This window comes from Monodelphis domestica, chromosome 1 (assembly GCF_027887165.1).
Source record: "Monodelphis domestica isolate mMonDom1 chromosome 1, mMonDom1.pri, whole genome shotgun sequence".
Classification (NCBI taxonomy): Eukaryota; Metazoa; Chordata; class Mammalia; order Didelphimorphia; family Didelphidae; genus Monodelphis; species Monodelphis domestica.
Genome location: NC_077227.1, coordinates 34,733,883 through 34,752,990, shown reverse-complemented (window position 1 = coordinate 34,752,990; position 19,108 = coordinate 34,733,883). Strand labels below are relative to the sequence as shown.

The following is a 19,108-nucleotide window of genomic DNA, read 5'->3' as shown; positions in this document are numbered from 1 at the left end:
AATTGTACAAAAAAATCAAGCCATTCTCCAATTAATAAAAGGACATGAACAGGCAGTTTTCAGCCAAAGAAATAAAAACTATTAATAAACACATGAAAAAGTGTTCTAAATCTCTTGTAATCAGAGAGATGCAAATCAAAACATCTCTGAGGTATCACCTCACACCTAGCAGATTGGCTAACATGACAGCAATGTAAAGTAATGAATGTTGGAGGGGATGTGGCAAAGTGGGAACACTAATTCATTGCTGCTGGAGTTGTGAATTGATCCAACCATTCTGGAGGGCAATTTGGAACTATGCCCAAAGGGTGATAAAAGATTGTCTGCCCTTTGATCCAGCCATAGCACTGCTGGGTTTGTACCCCAAAGAGATCATAAGGAAAAAGACTTGTACAAGAATATTCATAGCTGCGCTCTTTGTGGTGGCCAAAAATTGGAAAATGAGGGGATGCCCTTCAATTGGGGAATGGCTAAACAAATTGTGGTTTATGTTGGTGATGGAATACTATTGTGCTCAAAGGAATAGTAAAGTGGAGGAATTCCATGGGGACTGAAATGACCTCTAGGAAGTGATGCAGAGGGAGAGGAGCAGAACCAGGAGAACATTGTACACAGAGACTGATACACTGTGGTACAATTGAATGTAATGGGCTTCTCCATTAGTGGCAATGCAGTGATCCTGAACAACCCAGAGAGACTTAAGAGAAGAACAGGATTCACATTCAGAGTTCAGAAAACTGTGGGAGTAGAAACACAGAAGAAAAACAACTACTTGATCACATGAGTCAATGGGGATATGATTGGGGATATAGACTCTAAAAGATCTCTCTAGTGCAAACATCAACAACATGGAAATAGGTTCTGATCAAGGACACAAGTAATACCCAGTGGAATTGCAGTTGCTACAGGAAGGTGGGGGAGGGGAAGGAGGGAAAGAATATGATTCTTGTAACCAAGGAATAATGTTCTAAATTGACTAAATAAAATTAAAATAAATAAATAAATAAACAAACCCCAAATTCCTACAAAAGCTGTGCCTAAAGCTCTCACTTTGTAATTTGAGTCCCTCCCTTCTCTGCCAGGAGAGTGGTAGAATGTGTTAGTGTGCTAGAGTGAGGCTAGTGAAGTTAGTCCCCTCAATGTGTTTAGTTGAAAAGGGGAGGAAAAATTTGGAAGAATAACTAGCAGGGAGAGTCTGACTGAGAAAGGAATTTTGACAGAAGAGGAGACCTGGGTATGTGTATAGAGAGAAGGAAGATGAGTGAGAGTGATGACAAAGTTGGGGCAAACTTCTGGAGAAGGCAGGCTAAAATGAGATCAGGTCTGGAACAATAAGTCATAAGAGGAATGCCTCAAGCCATGGGGGGCCCAGGTGAGACTATGCCACATAAATCTGCAATGGACCAGCCCACAAGCAAGTGAACTGAAGGGGACAGGAGTAACTTAAAGCTGGGGTTTGGTGGGCATGAGCGATGACTGATCTGAGAGTGGAGGAGAGCAGGGTGAGCCTGATTCACCAAAGAATGGTTAGAGACAGAGAAGGGAGGGGGCTATAGCTAGTGCTGTGCTAAGACACTGGAAGAGCTAAGGAATGGAGGGGCTGGAGGTTATAGTAAAGCTGAAGTACAGGCTTGGGATTATAAGGCTTAGGGAAAGATGGGATGATAAAAGGTTTTGATTAAATAAAGGAGTCTCAGAGTTTGTGAACATATAAGTGGACACCTATAGATGGTGCCAAGATATATGACTTGGGCTTATAGAGTAATGACAAAGGAAAATCTGACAGTTATTATATGTTGAGGCCTTTCATATATGAGGTTTTTTAAGTCAGTTATACTGACTTTTTGGAAGTATAATTTTTATTTTCTTTTCACTATGTAAAAAACGAAATGGTTCAAGGCCACTGACTGGGAAAAAAACAACCCCTAAACTGAAGAAAATGAAAGCGGGAACCTGCTTAGAATTAGCAAACCCATATCTATTAGTAAAAGAAGCTCCTACATTTTTTTTAAACTCTCACCTTCCATCTTAGAATCAATACTATGTATCTGTTCCAAGGCAGATGAGTGGTAAGGGCTAGGCAGTGGGGGGTTAAGTTCCTCGCCCAGGTTCACACAGCTAGGAAGTATCTGAGTCCAAATTGGAAGCCAGGACCTCTCGTCTCTGGGCATGGCTCTCAATCCACTGAGACACTCAGCTGCACCCTAAGTATTTTTTAAAGTCATAATCCAATATTACTTCTAGTCTAGCAAGGAGGAGAGGAAAAAAGGGATTCAAATATGCTTCCTGAGTTTAGGTTCAGGGTTGATCAGTATTGCATTAAGGGGGCAGAGCTCCTAATTTAAGCTTTGGACACTAATAGCTCCTATACTGGGAGATGACATGATTTAGTGGAAAGCAAAATCATTTTAGACTCAAGAGAACTGAGTTGTAATCCCAGTGTCCTTAACTTGCTGACTGTAGGCTAGCCTTGCAGTGATTCCATTTCATCTGTAAAATGGAGTAATAGCATTGGCACTACCTCACAGGGCTGTGAAAAAACTGCTTTATAAAATTTTGAAGTTCTCTAGAAGCTTAAGTTGTTATTAGTAAATAATTGTGACTAATATAGCTTACAAAGTAAGAGGAGACTTTGGTGTCTCCATTCAGAGATGGATTTTCTTCCTCTATTATTTTCTGAATCATATCTTCAGATCACTGTTGTGTTTGATAAGAACTAGAAAGTACCTGTGCAGTACTAGTCACCACTGGCCAGTCTTGTTAGAGGCAGCATCCTTTTGTTAAAATGGAGTGTCCTTGAGATCTGATATTTTAGAAGGGGAAGGAACCTCAGATTTTCTCATTTAACCTTTTCATTTTACAGAGGAGAAGGCAGAAGGTCAGTTAGGGGAAATGACTTTAACCAAAATCAGAGAGAGTCAGTAGGGGAATAGATCTGAACCTTTGATCTCCTGTTCATCATATTGTTTCACTACACAAGAGATTGTTATGACATGAATTCATTTCTTTTAAAATCTCAATTAAAATGCATCTTGATTATTTAGATGGCTTTTTCAATCTAATTTTCCCTACTATTTACAAAGACATTAATTATCATGTTCCAATATTGACACTAATCCTAAAGATTAGGATCATCTATTCTCCAAAAGGTGGTAGGGGATGTTTTATGAGTTCCCCTCCTGGATGTGTTGTGTTTTATTCACCAAAACTATTAATTAAGGCCAAATTTTACTTAAGAGATTATAGAAGATACAAAGAAGTAGATGATGTAATCCTTGCCCTCAAGATTTAAACGTTTGCTAGGGGAAGGGGGCTAAACAGGAAAAGCTAATACTGCCAAAACTTGGATAGCACTTGGTGCTAAATGGGTTAGACACCCACTAGTGGAATTCAAAGAAGGGAAAAATCATTTTTCAGAGAGGGTAAGGAACTTTCTTTAGATCACATAACAAGTAAATTGGCAGGGAGGTGAAGAAAGGCAGGGAAGTTCTTGTTAAGCTTATAAAGTCCTAGAATAAATCCCATGTATCTTGATTCTTTTCTTTAGTGTTCTATAGGCATAGTTCCATCACACCTTTCTGCATCTTAGATTTGAAATAACACATTCACATGTAGTATCCATGTTATTTTTGGTGGCTAGGAATCAAATCACCTCACTAAATCTAAATAAAATCATCTACTCATACCTAGAGGGCTCAGCAGTTAGGATATATAGACAATGACCTGAAGACTTCTCAAAGCTCAGGTAAAAGTTGGAGTGATGTGAAGCTCTAGGTTTGATTTTTTCAAAAGGTTTGATCTGAGAGAGCTGGAACCAGTCTCCTTCTATATGTCAATCTCAGAGCCCTTCAGAGATGCTCACTCAAGTTAGTGGCTTACCACAATTCTGAGGCCTCAGGGACCAAAGTGATGGTCTACATAATTGGGGGAACAGACACCTTGCTACAGAACAACCTGAGTGGAAGGCATATTTTAGTGCCATTTGCAAGGATTATTTTCAGCAGGTTACCTCCAAATCAGCAGGGGGCTGCTATGTGTACCCCACTAAATCTGTGCCCGATTCCAAGGGCCACAGAGCTGTGCTGGGCGTTTTGTTCCCAGGTTACTAGCAATCTATTGGCATGTCTCCAGCTTCATCAGAACTCGTCTTTCCTGGTGCTTCCCAGTGATACTTTGGTCTTACTCCGTCTCTCCTATTGGAGATCACACATGCTGAATATTAACCTCCTAAAGTCCCAAACTCATTTCAACAATGTCTAAGAAGCAAAAATAACCTTCCTTATTAAGCAGCTCTCACCAGTGTCAGTCACTTTTCTCTTCCTTGGGGGAGAAGGTCAGAGGCAAATGTCCTGGGCTAGGACCAAGTAGTGTTTTTCGGAGCAGTCACAAACTTTCTGTGCAATTAGGAGCAAGTCACTTCTACTCTGGGTAAAATGAAGGGGTTGGCCTTGCTGGCCTCTAATTTCTCCCAGTCTCATGGATTTGGAGTTGGAATGGCCCAAGGAGGTCATGGAGTTGAACCCCCTAATGTCAAAGTCTGGGAGGTTAAGTGATGCTAAAGGCAACCAACACAGAAAGCAGCAGAGATAGAGCTTGAGCCCAGGTCTGTGATTCCAAAACCAGCATGTCTTTTCAATGCACCAAGGTATTTTCCTTTCCAGATCCAAATCTATTAATCTTTTAAAAAATTCTTATTAGGAATAGTACAGAAATATCCTCAGATTTGATAAAAAAATGTATTAGTAACAATTGTGCTCTTCTTTTTCAAAATAATTAATTGATGGGACAACTATATCTCTCTAAAAAATGAGATTCAATTTAAATATTTTATTTTCTTCAATGAATCTGTACGGAGGTATCTTTTCCACTCTCTTTACTTATTTGAAGTATCCACTTAAGAGCAATAGGGTTAGACCTAGAGATATGCAGATATGTTAAGACATATTTTCAAATTGCTTCCAGAAAGGCCAAACTCATTTCTAGTCCCACTAACAAGGCATTGTGTGGCTATCTTTCTGAAGCCCCTCCAACATTGACATTTTTCCATTTGTCATTGTTTCCAATCTGATGGGCATGAGGTAAAACCTCAGAGTTGTTTTAATTATTAGTGATTTGAAGTACTTTGTCACAGCACAGTCTCTAGGGTTTGAGCCCAAAGGCTCCCTCCTCAATCTGTCCAGGATCTGGGACCTGGAAGCCTAGTAACTGGCAGATTTGCCAGCTGGCACTTGTTCCTGCACAAGTTTGAGTCTCTCTGAGCTGGACTTGGGACTTTTTTGATCTCCTTCAGGAAGACTCTTCCTGCATGGAGTGCTCAATGTGATGCTCTTAGTCAGACCCAAACCCCAAGATCCATAGACATCTGTCCCCTAATGTTGACACATAGGGTGGAAAAAATAACCCACTGTTAGGAAGCTCTCTCTACAGCTTTCTCTTGTTGTGAACCCACATGACTGGAAGGACAATAGTAACCTGGAAAGAAATGGGGGGCATTTGGGGAAAAGGGAAGATTCTGTTTTAGACACACTGAGATGAGATGCTTGTGGGATATGCATGAAGGCCATCTTGCCTGCAGATTCTGCCATAGTCCTGGCTGTCTTACTTCTCAAATCTTCCCTAATCTGTTTTGGAGGGCTCAACTGCTGTCTTAGTGTATCTTCCTTATTTTACCCCAGCCCCTCAATTACATGTAAAAACAGATTCCAATATTTTTCAAAGAATATTGAGCCTTAAATTCTCTTTTCTCCCAAACCCCCACTCTCCCTTAGATGGTAAGCAATCTCATGTTGATTTTACATATGTAATCATATAAAATATTTTTCCATATCGATTCTTTTGTGAAAGGAAACTCAAATAGAAAAAAAAATTAAGTGAAAAAAGTTTGCTTTGGTCTGAATTCAGACCCAGTTCTTTTTCTCTTGAAGAAAATGGCATTTTTTTTTTAATCAAGAGCACTTTGGGAAAGTTTTGGATCATTGTATTATTGAGAACAGCTGTTATTCACAGTTGTTCATTGTAAAGTATTCCTGTCACTGTACAATGTTCTTTTGATTCTTATTTCACTCTGCTTCAGTTCGTGTAAGTCTTTCCAGGATTTTCTGAGCTCTTCCTGCTTGTCAATTCTTATAGCCCAATTCTTATAGCATTCCATTATAATCATATCCTATAATTTACTCAGCCAATCCCCAAATGATGGGTATCCCCTCACTTTCCAAATCTTTGCCTCCTAAAAAGAGCTGCTTTAAATATTTTTGTACATGTAGGCCCTTCCCCCCTCTTAAAAAAAATTTTTTTTAATCTCCTTGGGATATAAATCTAGTAGTGGTATTGCTGAGTCAAAGGGTATGGTATGTACTGTTTTATAGCCCATTGGAGATAGGTACAAACTGTCCTCTTGAATGACTGAATCAGTTCGCAACTTCCCCACCAAAGCACCTTTCCCATATCTTCTCCAAGTTTTGTCATTCCCCTTTTCTATCATCATAGCCAATCTGACAGGGGTGGTATGGTACCTCAAAGTTTTAAAATTTGCATTTCTCTAATTAATAGTGATTTAGAGTGTTTTGCATGACTATAGAGAACTTTAATTACCTTATTTGAGAACTGCCTATTCATGTACTTTGACCATTTATCAATTAGGGAATGACTTGTATCCTTATATATTCAACTCTTTTCTCTATATATTTGAGAAATGAGGCCTTGATTAGAGAGACTTATAAAAAAAGTTTTGAACTAGTATGATCACTGAGTATTATTTTCCATCCTATTTTTCCTGTTTAGGTCCTAACCTCCATCTCCCCCCAATTTGCCCTCTTTTCTATCAGTGCCCCCCATCTCCTTTCCCTCCTCCTTTTCTATAGGATAAGACAATTTTCTATACCCAATTGATTGTGTATGTTCTTCCTTCATTGAGCCAATTCTGAGGAGACTAAGGTTCACTTGCTCTCCTCTCCACCTCCCCCAATCTTCCCCTCCACTGTGAATGCTCCTTCATGATTCTTTATTCTGCAATGATTTACTCTATTCTGCTTTTCCCTTCCCCCTACTCTCAAAGCATTCCTCTTTCTCATGTCTTAATTTAATTTTTTATATCATCTCACATATTCTCCTTCTATCTATGTACACTTCTAACTGACCTAATAATGACAAAATTCTTTGGTGTTCCAAGAATCATCTCCCCCTGTAGGGGTGTATACAATTTAATCTTATTGTATGCCTTTTGATTTCTCCTTCCTGTTTACTTTTTTATGATTCTCTTGAGTCTTGTATTGGAGAGTCATATTTTTCCATGGAGCTCTCATTTTCTCATCAAGGATGTTTGAAATATGGAAATAGGTTTTGACCAATGATACATGTATAACCAGTGGAATTGCTTGTCATCTCTAGGAGAGGGGAGAGAAGAGGGGTGGAAAAAATCATGGAATCATGTCATCATGGAAAAATATTCTTAACTAATTACAAAAATAAAATAAAAAGAATGTTTGAAAGTCCTCTATTTCAGTGAATATTCATTTTTACCCCCTTAAGGATTATGCTCAGTTTTGCTGGGTAAATGATTTTTTTTTGAAGTTCTAGCTCCTTTGCTCTTTGGAATGTCATATTCCAGGCCCTCCAATCCTTTAATATGGAAGCTGCTAAGTCTTGTGTTATCTTGACTATGGCTCCATGATATTTGAATCTTTTTTTTTTTTGACTGCTTGTAATATTTTTCTCCTAGACCTGGGAGTTACCCTTTTGGGATCTCTTTCAAGAAGTGATGAGTGGATTCTTTCCATTTCTATTCTGTCCTCAGGTTCTAGAATATCAGGAGAGTTTTCCTTGATGATTTTCTTGAAAGATGATGTCTAAACTCTTTTTTTTTTTGGATTATGGTTTTCATGTAGTCCAATATTCTTAAATTTACCTCTCCTGGATTTATTTTCCTGGTCAGTTTTCTCCATGAGATCTTTCACATTTCCTTCTTTTTTTTCTTCTTCTTCTTTCTTGATGTTTCATGGAGTCGATAGCTCCCACTTACCCAATTCTAATTTTCAAGACATTATTTTATTGAGTGAGCCTTTTTACCTTCTTTTCCATTTGGCCAATTTTACTTTGTAAAAAGTTCTTTTTCTCAGTGAATTTTTGTACTTCTTTTCCCAAAGGGCCAATCCTGTCTTTAAATAAAATGTTCTCTTTAGTGCATTTTTGTATATCTTTTTGCATTTGGTCTATTCTGCTTTTAAAGAATTTTTTCTCTTTTTTGGATTTTTGTGCCTCTTTTACCAATTGGTCTACTCTATTTTTTAAGATATTAATTTCCTCAGTATTTTTTGTGCCTCCTACCAAGCTATTAATTCTTTTCATGATTTTCCTGAATCATTCTCATTTCTTTTCCCAATTTTTCTTCTACCTCTCTTATTCAATTTTTAAAATTCCTTTTCAAGTTCCTCCATTAATTCTTTTTGAGCTTGAGTGCAATTCATATTTTTCTTGGAGGCTTTGGATGCATTAGTATTGATTTTGTTGTCTTCTTCTGGGTTTATCTTCCTTGTCACTAAAATAACTTTCTCTGCTGAGTTTCTTTTTGTTATTTGCTCATTTTCCTGCCTTTTTCTTTTCTTTTAATTTAAAAAACTGCTAAATTCGAGCTCTTTAACTGTGATGAAGGGAGTTCAAATTCCAAACTTCAAATTCTTTGGGTAGCTGCCTTCAGAACCGGCTTTCAGGATCTATCTGCTTTCAGTTCTTCCAAGGTGGTATGATATATGGAGAGCTGTATTTAATACTCTCCCAGCTTGTGCTCTGGCCTGTGAGTAATCCCAAGCACTTTTTTTATCCCTTGGAACTCTGACCAGTGTCCCCTGTTCCCTTGTGGCTGTAAGTGCTGGTATGTACTAGTGCTCCTCCTTACCCTATGACTGTGTGCCACAGCTATGACCTGGATCTGCAAGATGCCACAAATCTTGTACCCAAGAGCAACAAAAAGACCCCAATAATCTCTTTCTGAGAAGTTGTTCAACCCCTCTTACTATCTGTTGCTAAGAGTTTCAGAAGCCTTGGCTGCTAATTTAGCTATGCCCAGAGTCTATTGCCTTGGTGGGGCCTGTCCTGGCACATTGCGCTTCCCCTCCACACTGGCATACTATATCCCTTGTGCTGGCCTTCCAAGTTGTTTTGGGCTGAAAAATTTCTTCACCTGTTATTTTTGTGGGTTATGCTGCTCCAGAATTCATTTTTGAGGCATTATAGCACTGCTTTTTACAGAGTAATTTGTTAGAAGTCAGTACTTTCTCTGCCATCTTGGCTCCCCCGCCCGGTCTTGTTCTTCTGGGAAGCTCCAAAGGCCTTTCCAATGGAATGGAATGAAAGAGTATCCATGTGAAGGATAGACAGCTTTGCCCAAAATGTACAATGGTTGATTAAACAAATTTAGCAAGACCTTCAACAATCTAGCTCTAATCTACCTTTAATAATTGGTAGAGGACTTTGCAAAGATCTCTCATAACTCTAGTAGCTAGGTAATGCAAATGAATATATTATTCCATTTTACTAATGAATCAACTGATGGGATAGACAGGAATCCAACCCAGGTCCTTCTAACTCCAAGTCTATTGGTCTCCCCACTATATTTCTTTTCCATTATTATTACTCTGGTCCAGCCAGACTGGATTGCACACTATTCCCTAAACATGTCTTGCACTTTCCCACCTTTGGCCTTTGCTCCACAGACTTCTTTTTACCGGGGAGGCCCAGCACCTTGTTCTGTTGAAATCTTGTCAATCTACAAGGCTCAGTTCAGCTCAAATGCCACCTCTGCTATGGAGAATTCCTTTGTGCTTAGGGTGGATTAATCATTCTTTCGCATTTCTACAGTACTTAGTTTGCATTTACCATGTTCTGCTTTTATGACATTTTTTTGAGGAACTGTCCGTCCCAGTTTTTCCAGTAGACTATAAGCAACTTGAGGTTAGGAACCTTGACTTATTCACCTCTCTATCTTCCAAAGTGTCTATCACAGGGCCTGGCACATCATCAGTAAGTGTTTAGTTAAAGGACAGTGAGTGACACTCTGTGAACATGCAGCCAGTTGGGCAAAGATGTGGAGAAAAAAAAAATTTAATGAGATGAAGCTCCTGAGAAAAAGCTCATGGTGGGAGAGGTCACAAAAGGGGAAACAGCAATCCATTAAGATAGATGGCTGGAGATCTAAAGGTTATGGGCACTGCAACGGGGGAAGGAGCTCAGTAGGAATAACTAAGTGAAAAAGGTCAGGGGGTAAGGAAGCTACTGAATGAAAGACGTGAACCTATGAAAGTCTTGTGAGATCAGGGAAATGAACAGGAGAGCCACAGAAGGCACAAGAGAGGGCCTGAGGCAGACCGAGACTGAAGGCAGGCTCAGGGAAGGACACATGCCTGATGCATCCCAAGAGTCACAGGTCACTTCAGAAGGCCTGAGGGAGGGAGAGAGACAGGAAATGTAATTGATTAACACGAGAGATGAACCTTGCTGGAAAATTAAATGTATTCCTTGGTCAGTGTTCACAGAAGAAAGGGTAGGGATCAAGAATCTCAATAAATCTCTTTGAAAGAGTGATGTCAGAGCCAAGGAAAAGCTGCCCTTAGCAGGTGACCCGGGGCAGGCTGGACAGAACCATAGCGGACAGCATCTGTGGAAAAAATGGACTACGGCAGTCACTTTACACAGAGAGACAAGTGTTCCTTGGTCTGGGTAAATAAAGGCCAGTGTAAAATTTATATGAAACTACTTAAAGATCAAGGATATTTTACTTTGTACCATGGCCTGAACCTGTGGTCTAACTGGTGTAAAATGCTTTCTGCTGAGGAAACTCTCCACGGAGGCAGATCAGCGACTGTTCTGGAACTCCTGGTCTCAGAGAGCTTCCCAAGTCATAAAAATGGGAAATGACTTGTCCAAAGTCACAGAACCATTTGTGTGCATGCACATGTGTGAATGTGAGGCAGGATTTGAATTCAGAGGTTCTTTACTCAGATGTTGGCTTTCTGTCCATCATACCATGCTGTCTCTCAGTTCAAAGCACTATTTCTTTAATATTATTGTGGTTGTTAAAAAATCGTAATAGATAACATTTACATAGCATTTACAATGTGTCAAGAACTCTGCTGTGCACTTTAGAGTTATTATCTCATGTGATCCTTACAACAATGGTTACTATTATTAAACCCATTTTTACAGATGAGGAAAGTGAGGTTACTGTTGAAGCAATTACTAAATGGGAATGTGGGCAAATGGATTAGTAGCCCTTTATGATGACACAGTCCTGGAAATTTCAGGTTTTACATTTTTTAGAAACAATGACAATATGAAGAAGTCTGACGGCTTTACCTGATGAGATCCTGTACTCGGCTGTTAAAAGCATCAACTGGTGAGGGCTTGCTTTTTGTTTCCTGTGAAGACGTTTTGGGGGCTGGAAGGCGGCTATTCCCATCTGGCATATTGGAGATCAGGCAGCCAAAAACCACAGCACTGATTCGGAGAAGTCCTGTGGTCAAACCTTCAAATACTTGCTTATTTGCATTTCTTCCCAAAATAGCATTATTTTCGTCTGGAACATAAACCTAAAGAAATTTGACAAATGCATTTTAATGAAAAAATTTTAAAGGAACTGAGATGATTCTGACAATCTAATCCTAAATCTTTAGGAAATTGTATAAATTAAAATAGAAAATGCACAAACTGGTAAATGAGCTCTTGTTAATATTTTTAATATACCATAGTAACCAATAATAATGAAATAGAAAGTTTATTTGAACAGAACCAATTAAAATATCCCAATGTGTCATTAATTCACAGTTCTGAATTATGTTAGGGCAACCTAAACTACTCTATTGGGATGAATTGTGAAATTCATGTTTATTATGTGAAATATGATTGGCAATTCTAACAACCAGCATATAGTGAATCTCAACCCTACGAGTTCTGGGTTTTCATTGACCTCTAGATCAATGACCACCAATTATGTAAATGGTTTATGTGGCTGACAGCTGCTCTAGACTAGGTCTGGGATCCTTTTAGCTCTACTTCCATGACTGGCTTGTCCTCCTCCCCCCTAGCTGATGGCTGAATTCCTACCAATTTTAAAGTCCATTTCAAATGCCACTTCTCTCAAGAAGTCTTTCCTGTGAGTCTCAGCTGGTCTTGACTTTTTTCCCTGTAGACCCCAGAAAGTTCTCTTGCATTTCTTTTAGTCATTTATTATTCTTTGTATGCAGTCTTGGTCCTCTGAGACAGGCACTTGAGAGCATTCAGCTCTCCCTCTCCTTGTGAGAGCTGCCTGGGCAGTGAGATGGAGAGCGGGCACATTCCTCTAAGCTCCAGGGTCCAGCGGGAGGTGCTGGGATGAGAGGCCCAGGACCCACCTGCTGGAGGAGGAGCAAGGAGAACCAGGTGAGCACTGGTGCAGGCTCTCCACAACAGACCCTTTGTGGGACCATCAGGAGAGAGGGAAGAGGCTAAGCATTGCCAGCCAAAGATGTGCTAAAGTGTGGGGTGATGGCCCTGGTGAGAGAGGCCATCCCTTCTGGGGAGAAAAGCTACAACCTGGAGGGCTATCACTAAGAGGGAACAAGGGGGCATGAATGCCACAGGTAAAAGCAATATGGGGCAGAGGGATCTCACAGGTGAACACTGATCTACAAGCACAAATCCTAGATTTCTGTTTTGCAGTAGCCTTCCTCAGCAGGGCTGTAAACCACAGAGGTTTGACAGACCTTCAGAGGAAGGCATGGCCATTGGGGATGGTCTTGACTTTAGAAAACTTTTTTATTATTCACCAGATTGGATGGGTTTTGTGCTTATAAATTTGACAAAATTCTCTTTAAATTTTAGTTATGGGATCTTGAACTGAGAGGTTATCTACAAAATCCCTCCCCCACTGCTTTTCTTTCTTTCTAATCTTGCTTTTAATTTGAAAATAAAACTGTTCTGTACTCATCTCTCTCAGAGAGGGGATACTCTCTACTGGGTCCTAATGGTTCCTTTTTTTACCTGTCCTTTATGGTTCTAAAGTAGGGCTAGGCTCTGAGCCACTGATCTGCAAGTATAAACCTCTAAACTCAAGTGAATCTTGCCTACTTTCCACTCCAGTCCCTACACCACCTCTGAGTGTCACCTTGGAGCCAATCCTGTGCATGTTTTGAAGCAAGGTAATGATGATGAACAGACTGAGGACTACCATATAATGGAGGAGGTATTAAAGGAACCAGTACAATACTGCCTTGATGATATTTTTCAAAGCTCTCTATAACAATGGGAAAAAATGCTCTAAATTACTGAAAATTTGGGAGATGCAAATTATTGGTTATTATAACAGAAAAAAGAAAATGATAAATACTGAAGGGGATGTGGCAAAATTGGGCACTAATGCACTATTGGGGGAGTCGTAAACTGTTTCAACCATTGTGGAAAGCAATTTGGATCTATGTCCAAAGGGCCATAAAATAGTACATACTCTCTGACCCCAAAATACCATTACTAGGTCTGTATCCCAAAGAGATGAAAAAGGAAAAGGAAAAGGAACTAACTGTACAAAAATGTTTATAGGATCTCTTTTATTGTGGTGTCAAAGAATTGGAAAGTGAAGGGATGCCCATTAATTGGGGATTGGTGTAGTAAGTTGTGGTATATTATTATAATGGAATACTACTGGGCTATAAGAAATGACAAGTATGGGGGCAGCTGGATAGCTCAGTGGATTGAGAACCAGGCCTAGAGACAGGAGGTCCTAGGTTTAAATCCGGCCTCAGCCACTTCCTAGCTGTGTGACCCTGGGCAAGTCACTTGACCCCCATTGCCTAGCCTTTACCACTCTTCTGCCTTGGAGCCAATACACAGTATTGACTCCAAGATGGAAGGTAAGGGTTTTATTAAAAAAAAAAAGAAAGAAATGACAAGTAGGATGGTTTCAGAAAAACCTGGAAAGACTGAAATGAACTGATGCAGAGTAAAGTAAGCAGACAGTGGAACATTGTATAGAGTGACAGCAATATTGTTTGATGAATAACACTGAATACCATGGCTATTCTCAGTAATACAATGATGCAAAACAATTCCAAAGGATGCATGATAAAAAATGCTGTCTGCCTCCGGAGAAAGAACTGATGGAACCTGGATCCAGACAAAAACATACTATATTTCACTTAAATCTATATCACATAAAATCTATATCAGATTGCTTACTGTCTTGCAAGGGGAGAGGAGTGAAGAGAATTTGGGACTCAAAATCTAAAAATGAAGCCCAAATGTTAAAAATTGTTTTTACATGCAATTAGGAGGAAAAAAAAATTTTTTTTAATTACTGCTTTGACAAATTCTAAATTCAACAGTGGCACTTGGAGTCAGAGGAACAAGGTTCACATCTCAGAAGGGTCTTTAAAAAAGAAATACACTGGTAAAAGAAGCACAGACAAATTAACGGATGGGCCCACTTTGGAAATGTGGAGGGTAAAGAAGAGAGAGATGGAGGAAATGATATAAACAAACAGTAATCAAGGAGTGGTCATGACAACAGGAACAGATGGTGAGATCTGCTTCCTTGCTTTGGTTCTTGACTGAAAACTTATGCTTGGCCAGAGCCATAGCAGTAGGAGCCAAGGAGCAAATGCCAATGGACACTGTTTATGGAGATGTGGCTGATACTGTCTCAGCTGATGACAAGAAGAATGGTTCTGGTTTAATTAACAGTTGCTACAGTGATCACAGAAAACATGATTGTGCTAGTAAGGCTCAAAAAAATTATTTAAGCAGAATAGAAATGTGAAGTCTTAGTGCCAGGCTTCTTCAGAGAGTACTGTAGGTTCTTCAAAGCAAACTAAGAATATGTAGCAATGAATTAGAAGCCCAAGTCTACTAATTTCAGGAAAACTATTTTAAATGCTCCAGAGTGAAATTATACAAGTCCTTTCTGAAAATAATAAATTTCACCTTGTGAATGATGGAGAATTAATACCTCTTCCTAGCTAGATGTAGGGGAGATAATACTGTGAGTGAGGGTCAATCCACCTACATGTTAATCCCAGATATGCCCTTAGTCAACCTTGGACAAGTCACTACAAATTAATAATGCACACCTTAGATGGGAACATCATGCTCTTTGGCAATCCTTTTATCCTATCCATATGGATTACCTATCTAATTCCCAATTGTATATGTTCCAAAACTTGTTCCTCTCTCCCCTGTTTCCCCACCACCACCACTACCACCACCATCACACTTATAGCAGATGACCCAAAGGACTTGGAGCTATAGAATATGAATTCCTTTAGCAGTCAGTCCTCTTTAGTTCCTCAACCCAGGCTCACTATCTTACCACTATTTTTCATTATGGCCAATTCCTATAGATGGATCACATGGCCAAAAAGATGATGAACCAGCTATATTCTGTAAACTCTTCCCATTCCCAATCTCGAAAGAAAAAAAGGAATTATGTATCAACTATGGAGTAACTACGGTTGAATCCACATAAGAAGACAGATCCTCTCATAAAGTAGAACTCGTTAATGCAAAGGGCTTCCGATCGCGTTTCCATTCCCAAACCACTCAATGCTCAGTACAGTGACTTTATAAGACAACTTTGAGGATTAGGACTTGAAGTTCAGCTGTAGGGCTCTCCAATGTTCAGTCTGAACCCACCTGATCCTGAAAGAGGCAGCAGATGCCTTTGACTTTGCCAGTGAATTTGAGATGCAACATAGAGGAGGAGAATTGGGTGTGGTGAAACATGGAGGCAATATAGAAGATATACAATTTGAAAGAAAAAGTCTGAGAACAAAATCTACTGAGTACATTAGCTTTAATGTTTGCAAGACAAATGTTTACAGTTTTCTGTAACATTTCTTTATCCTAAATGATTAAGATAATACTCTACTTATGATTCCATATTATTTAAATTCAATTGATTAGCTTATATGCTATAGTTTTATTTGGCTATTCAATCACTATCTCTATTAAATCAATAGTTTCAGCTTAGCAGATCAACTCATCTATTAATAATTCCAAATCAATAATCAATCTTATTAATTCCCTCCAACCTTCAACCCAGGGGTAGCCTTGGCATACATAGCAGTTCTCTATGGATGATGTAAATCCAGTGGGGGCATTTCACTAGTAAGGAGTAAGGATGAAATTGAGGAGAGATGGGAAAGGGCACAACTGATAACATCTAAATTATTTAGTTTCTAAATGGGTAATACAAGGAAATCAAGTTACATATAGGCAAAAATATTGGGTAAGCCATAATCCATGCAGGTTTATGACTCCCAGTTCAGTACATTGACAAAAATGTTTTCAATACAGCTATAATAGGAAGAAAATAAAAAGTCCCTTGTAAAGGTCTGCTGGGTATCTGGATAGGCAGAGAAGAAAGTTCAGAATTATGAGTCTATACTGCAATTTCTTATGCCAAGGAGTTTTTTCACCTGGTTATGTAACATTTCTGGGACCATCCAGAGCTAAGGACAGTTCTGAAGTGGTTTTTCATTAAAGATTACCTTCTCAAATTCTAAAAAACATATAGGATGACTTAATATAAACTTAAGAGCATTGATTTAGAAACAAAGAATTAAAAAAATTTCTGCCTTTTTTTTAATCATATACACACTAACATTTTGTGTTGCCAATAGTAAGTTTTTGTTCTAATTTTCTAATTAGAGAATACTTAGGATCTGACTTTTTAGAATGAACTCTTCTAGGTAAAATTTTGATATGTGCTAATTTTAGTTTAGTATTTATTGGCCATCAGTCACCATGTCCTCAGCAGCACTGTTCTGAATGGCCTCAATTCATTTCAGTATCTTAAAAGGAGTGCCAATAGACATAGCAACCTGAGCGCGGAGTTGAGAGAAAAGAAGGATCTGCTTTTTTAAGTCTTTAGTTTCTCACAAAATATTGTGTTTTGCAGTAAATTTTTCATCAGTGAAGTTTATGGAGAGCTTTGTCCGTATAATAATGCTCATGTCTACACAAAGATACTTAGCAAGGTGGCAGGGAGAGCATTTTCTTCTGGTATGTGGTATAATAAAGCAGTTAATAGATGATGGGAGAGCACATTTAAGTATGTTCTTTTTCTAGTAATTCCTCTTAAGGGAATCTCTACATAGGATACAAGACAAAACCTCATAATTAAGCCTAGTAGCAGTGTCCCCATATACTTGTCAAGTTGATGGGTTCTCAGAGCCCCCCAGAGAGAAAAACGAGTTGGTCAGGGAAGCTGGAATTGGAGACTTGGGGCTAGGTGGGAGCCGAGTCTGAGGAGTAATTGGAAACTGGAGATAAAGTAGACACACTGGAGCAAGGAGCTAGACAAGCTGGTGAGTCTTTGGATTTTTCCAAAGAGAAAAGTGAGATGGATGGAGGGTTTCTGAGCTTGGTGGAGCCAGAAAATACTGCAGAGATGCTGGAGTCATGGGAGAATGCCAGGAGCCATCAATGACCACGCTGTTTGACATGGTCACACGTGGAAACCGGGGACTGCAAAGCAGCCCCCAGGAAGGATGGAAACACAGACTGAAACCCCCCTAAGTGGCTTTCCTTATTAACATCCCCTTATTATTGGAATTGCTATGATTATTATTCTTATTTAGCCCCAGGAAAAATAGATGAGAGCAGCATTCTTGCAACGTTAATACAGATATCCCACTCTGTCCCTCCAAAATATTACCAGGAGATCCCACTTACAAAATTAAACCTAAGGATTCTTATATAGCCACTTAGATAGGACCCTCTTTTCTAGGCATAAAAACTTCTGGCAAATCTGGGCTCTGAATTCCCCAACCTATATCTGGGTCATGTTGATTCTACTCTCTGACCCTGTACTTAGCAACAATGTTTCATTGACTATTTCCCTAGGCTTCCTGTCTGTTGTTAGTTTCTATGGAAACATGTATGTTGAGAATAAAACTGTGTGCCAAATAGATGTGTGATCATGAGGGTATAAAATAAAGCCAGGTCTCAGCCAAGGTGGAGCAGTTTATCCTGTGAAACCTATGTTGCAGGTTGAATGCGAAAGCTGTGTCCCATCCATCATTCTGCTGACACCATCCCACCTCCAAGACCCCATCCCCTGTGGGAGGCTGGACCACCCCACAGCAGGAGATAAACCTCCAATCTCAATGTCAGACTTTTGGAAGGATTCTTTGTGGTGACCAGCCCAACAATTCTCATTGCCAAACACATTTTTTCTTCCTTTCATTAATGCTAAGAATCAACTTTAATTCAAAGGCCAGAAGTATCTCTGGGTCATGCCTAGTCAGGTATGCTATAAAGATTAAGACACTACATGCTTGAACATAAAAGTATCCAGGATGGTAACTGCATTAATACTTTAAACTACTATTTGATAAGGAGATTTTAGTGATTTCTGGTTCTGTAGCAAACAAATATATGTTAATAACTGACAACTCTCATTTGACAATTTGTATCTATGAGCTATGAAGCACTTTGCTAGGCATGGGGGATGATCACACAGACAAGGAAATGGCAGCTCTGAGAAGGCATATGACTGGCACAGAGTGAGGAGAGGGAGATGTTGGTCAACATTCTGAACCAGGAATTTATGCTTCTCAAATGCTTTAGAGGTTACAAAGTGCTCTGCCCATAACAGACATGGGAGTTCAGGAATTTCAAGGCCAAGTCACTTATTCATAGTGGCACAGCTAAGACATGGTAAAGTTAAATTTGTGGCAAGGGGATGGAGCAGAAAGTATCCTGGAATCAGCAGGCTTGGGAGAACCCCTTCCTCTATGGAGACAGGGGAAAAGGGGAGTTGGTTTCCTTCTTTGTTAAGACTTGCTACCAAAATGAATTTCTATTCTGCCAATCATTTCTGCTGAGAAGGTCAACAATTCTGGTCTCACAATTCTTGTTTTTCTCTGAAGCCATGGGGAGTACCCTGTTGTGCTCCAATGCTCTCCTCAGGAATTGTTTCATTCTTCTTTGCCTTGTAATACTTATTCCTAGATGCCTGAATATTTTGCCCGACTCTGGAGGTTATAGTTCCTTCTGCTTGAAACCTTTAACTGATATTTTTTCCTCCTGAGATCTTTGGCATTTTTAATATTGATCTCTTATTTTCTTCTACTGCTTTCTGACT

At 39.4% G+C, this 19,108-nt stretch overlaps 1 protein-coding gene across 13 annotated transcripts in view; it reads right to left on the bottom strand.

The window, feature by feature from the left end:
• SCAPER (S-phase cyclin A associated protein in the ER) overlaps positions 1-19,108 on the bottom strand; it is a 406,197-nt gene that overhangs the window by 62,939 nt on the left and 324,150 nt on the right. For all 13 annotated transcript variants that reach the window (XM_007477981.3, XM_007477982.3, XM_056796839.1 and 10 more), the window contains one exon: positions 11,347-11,579. In XM_007477981.3, the coding sequence (XP_007478043.2) occupies positions 11,347-11,579 (233 nt within the window). The remainder of the gene's footprint in view (positions 1-11,346; positions 11,580-19,108) is intronic.